The sequence below is a fragment of the Hakea prostrata genome, chromosome 8 (genome assembly GCF_041222555.1).
Source record: "Hakea prostrata isolate BN-2017 chromosome 8, UWA_Hpros_2, whole genome shotgun sequence".
Lineage (NCBI taxonomy): Eukaryota > Viridiplantae > Streptophyta > Magnoliopsida > Proteales > Proteaceae > Hakea > Hakea prostrata.
The window spans coordinates 37,442,348-37,446,493 of record NC_142607.1 but is presented as its reverse complement, the minus strand read 5'-3'; the positions used below and the strand labels follow the sequence as shown (position 1 = coordinate 37,446,493).

The 4,146-nt window shown below is 40.4% G+C and overlaps 1 protein-coding gene across 1 annotated transcript; it reads right to left on the bottom strand.

Moving 5' to 3' along the window:
* Positions 1-960: 960 nt before the first annotated feature.
* Positions 961-2,370, bottom strand: LOC149007740 (putative N-acetyltransferase HLS1-like). The gene is made up of 2 exons (XM_089167396.1): positions 2,197-2,370; positions 961-2,105 (listed from the first exon to the last, which is right to left on the bottom strand). Exons 1-2 carry the CDS (start codon positions 2,368-2,370, stop codon positions 1,140-1,142), a joined length of 1,140 nt encoding a protein of 379 aa, XP_089023522.1. The 3' UTR covers positions 961-1,139.
* Positions 2,371-4,146: the final 1,776 nt, after the last annotated feature.

The following is a 4,146-nucleotide window of genomic DNA, read 5'->3' as shown; positions in this document are numbered from 1 at the left end:
ATCATTATAATGTTAACTCAACATGTAAGTCAAGTGGGTTTCCATCTTTGACAAGAGAATATGCACACCTAACTCATGCCGGTTGATCCAAATTTGTCCTCAAAGACAAGAGGATCTTTGGCTTTGTATCACAACAACTACTTTGTTGTCTCAGTGCCATATGCACGAGTTTGGGTGATGGAGGTTGACATCTCTCCTACTGGGGCTCTATTGAACAAGGAAGGGGGAAATGGCTACAGGGAGACGACTTATTCAAGTTTGGAACATCTGTAAGTCTTAATAAGCAATTTACAAATCGTGTCTGTTTTCTTTTTGTGAATACCCCTCTTCCCCATATAATTTCTAAATATGGACATGTGGTTGATTCTCATATGCACTTTCGTTTAGGGTTTAGGGTTTAGGGTTTAACTATATGGTTGTCTAAAAGATTACACCTTAAGTATCTAGTTTGGAATATGCAGACCTTCGTTTTCAGTTAGTATTTTAATGACAACACTAGAATTTACAGTTAATAAACTCTTACCACAAAGTCCACTACACCATCTAAGTGAACATAAATTGCATATAACTCAAATACATCAACACTTTCAAGTGTATGTATAGTAGATCTGTATTTGCATCTTTTCAAGATCTTGAACGTTTTGGTTAGAGATCTTGAGAAACATCAATTTGATTTGTTGTTGTGCTCTATGATTATCTGAATCTTTCCGTCAAAAAGCCACATATTACTTAGCTCATTGTTGTAAAACCATTGAAAATATTAGCCTATATATGATGTATTTTAAAGCTGTGAGATTCCATTTCAGAATTTCACACAGTGTAATGCCATCTGTGGAGCTGGGTCCGAGATACTTGAGTTGTCTAAGTTGATGAATTATTGTATAGAGAAAGCGAGAGGTAAAAAGTGAATATGTTGATATAGACAAAACACACACAACACACACACAGAGAGGAGCGAGAGAGAGTCCTCATGACAACAAGAAGAACTGACAGTGGCGAGCTCCCAATAAGGAATCTTTGAAGATCTGCTCTCGTGAGAGACGGAAGGAACAACTGATCATCTCTCTCAAGGAGTTATGAAGAGACCGGCCAGGGCTTGAAGGCTAAAATGAACCTGGACCCTTGGAGGACAGTTTGTCTTATACCTCTCTGGGGTCGACAAAAAGGGATTTACTGGCTGGGTTTTTCGTTAATCCAAACAAGGTATCCCGGACTTCTTTTCTCAAGGCTTTTATACACCACAAATCTGTACATGAAAACAACTTCCAATGTGGGATATGCAGGCTGAGACCATCACAACCTTCAACCTCAGTGACGATTACCTTACAGTCCTCTTCAAACTCCATAGCCATGTTATGCACAAACTTACACAAGGAACGAACCAGGGCACCTGACCTTGGCCCTTGCTGGTGCAACCCATACATGAAGTAGAACCCAAATGAGCGAAACACATCAGGAAATGTTGGTATCCTCAAGCACGGAAACACGCGATCGATCAATCTTGAGGTCTTCGCATATATAAGGCATGATAGTGGTGCTTTTTCCAGCCTCAACTTGAACAAATCTCCACTGTTCCACACACTGAGCATAGCCCAACTTGATGGGAAGAGACCCGAGTTGATATTCCCCCATGACTCGTTTGTTGGGTAAGCAACCCAGGTTCCTAAACTCAGCTTGTTTCTGAGGATTCGACCTATGTCATCTGGGAAGAATTCAGCAGAACCCATGAACCTTCTGTAGAGAAGCTCAGCATCTTCTATCTTCAGCTTTGCGACCTCAACAGTCGATGAGATTCGAATCCTCCTTAGACCTACTGGGTTGACTAGTATGGCCGGGGTCCGAAGCTTGACAAACCCAAGTTTGTCTGTGAATAGCTTCACTGAACTTAGATTATCATTATCAGTGGCCATGTATGCGAAGTCGACATGGTTGGCTACAAACCATTCCTCGAGATGCTTCACTAGGCTCAGACCGATTCCCTTTCGCCTGTGTAAAGGAGCGACTCGGAGGCCTAGTATGTATCCAACTCGGGCTTGATTCTTAACTGTTACTACCTTAATGGAGCCTTGAATGACACCTACCAACTCATGTTGCAACTCGGCCACCTAAATAGAAAGATTATGCTATGTCACACACATATCCACTTTCTATAGCTTTCTCTATATGTATATAAAGAAAGAAATAGAGCTACCTTACCAGCATTTTGTACTGTGGGCTATTACGGATCCTACAAATAGGGTCACCCATGGTGTCTGTGAAGAGCAAGACACTTTCGGCTGATCCTACTTCACATTTCTGCTCGAAATCCTCGATCCGTTCTCTATCGATTTTTGCATCATAGCTTCTTATCTTAAGCTTCTCCAATATCATTATGACTCAAACCACAAAACGGTTTGAAGGTTAAAATAAAGCTGGATCAAAGTGGGAGAAGAAAAGAGAGAAAAAAGAGTCCACTAAGTCTGCACTAAAAGTATGGGCAACTGACTACACAAGATAAAGGCAAAGAAGGGAGAGCTATTTATAAGAGAGAGGGAGCTGGGGAGGGAGCCCTTTACAAGAATGTTCTCTTCATCATCAACTATGGCCCATATTTGGGACAGCAAAATGATATGATCATATTAAAAAGGGAAGACAAAAGGAAAAGTGATTAATAATAGAATATGATTTTGTCTCTACCTCTCTCTTGTTCCTCTTGGCTTTGCTTATATATGCAGCCTAACCACGTTAGGAACACCTCAGCCTCACGCCATGTCTTCCTAACTAAGTTGCTCTTCGGTGGAGATGAGATCTGTTTAGTTTGGGATACTATCAGGGTATTACATTAGCTCCATTGCGTCTTGTGACCTAAAAGATCTAGCTCTTTGTGGAGTTGTTGATATTGATTTCATTGACTTCTCTCTTTAGTTGATAAGCTTTGAACTAACCTATTCTTCTCTGGTCTGATCACACATTTACTTTGCTAGCTTCAACATGGCGAGAAATACCAGGAAACATATGTGGGAATCAAGTACAAGTTAAACCTGCACTAACCCTAAGGGAGGCCATGGAAGCTTAGCAGCATAGCTGACTGCGACAGATTGACCTCCCCTCCTTGGCTTTTGGGCCTTGTCCACTCAGGTGTTTCTTTAATACCAAAAAACCCTAAGAGAGGCAAGAAGAGGAAGGAGAAGTTACTTCCACCTTCCACCACTTAAGATATGACTTGGAAATGGGTGATCTTTTCAGGGATGGGGGACATAAGATACACATGTGGACCAAGGAGTTCATCATGCATTATGCACAAAGTGTTCTACTAAGTAAATAACACTGTCCCCTCATGTTCTTTGTTGGCTTGCACAATGATTTCCTAGAAGGACCCCTTTCTTATTTTCCTTGGATGATCTTTTGGAGCATTCATCTGAGACTATATGCTATACCATAAGAATGTGACGAGTCATAAATGGATTAGGGTCCACTTCACTTACACAAATTGGTCTCACATATGCAAATGTGACAGCAAGATTTGGCCTTTATGGTGGTGGCTGTGGATTGAGACAGGTTTGGATATCTTTCATTTGGAAAGCAGTTATATCCCACCTAATAAGCTAATTAGTACTTTGGGCCATTATAGGCGTGCAAACCCCCAGTTCTTGGTACGATTATTCCAGAAGAGAGTGGTCTTCTCTTTAATGATTTCAAACCATTTAAACCCTATCAGGAACTTTACAAATCTATCATTGCATCTGAAGAACAATTAACATATAAATGATAATTGATTTATGTTGTGACTTAAATTTTTGTACCGAATTTCACGGATGAAATTGTGCTGGACAGTCTGAATGATCTAATTCGTGAAATCTATGATGGAAGCAGAGAGCTTGGGACTATATGTTCTCCTATTAGATCATTATGTGGTTTGAGATTTTTGTCTTAGGGGTTTAAGTGAGGGTTTTGAATGTTCTAGCTATTGGTTGAGACTTGAGAGATCTCTATCATTTTCTTCTTCTATATAATGAAAGTTCTCCTTCGCTTATGAATGTAGTGCATGCATTGGTGTATAAACCACAATTCGTAATTTAACACTTTCCAAAGGAGATGCCAAGCCACTAACCATTCCATTGGTCACCTTTGTCTACCCAAATCCCCATTTGAAAGATCTCTTCTTCG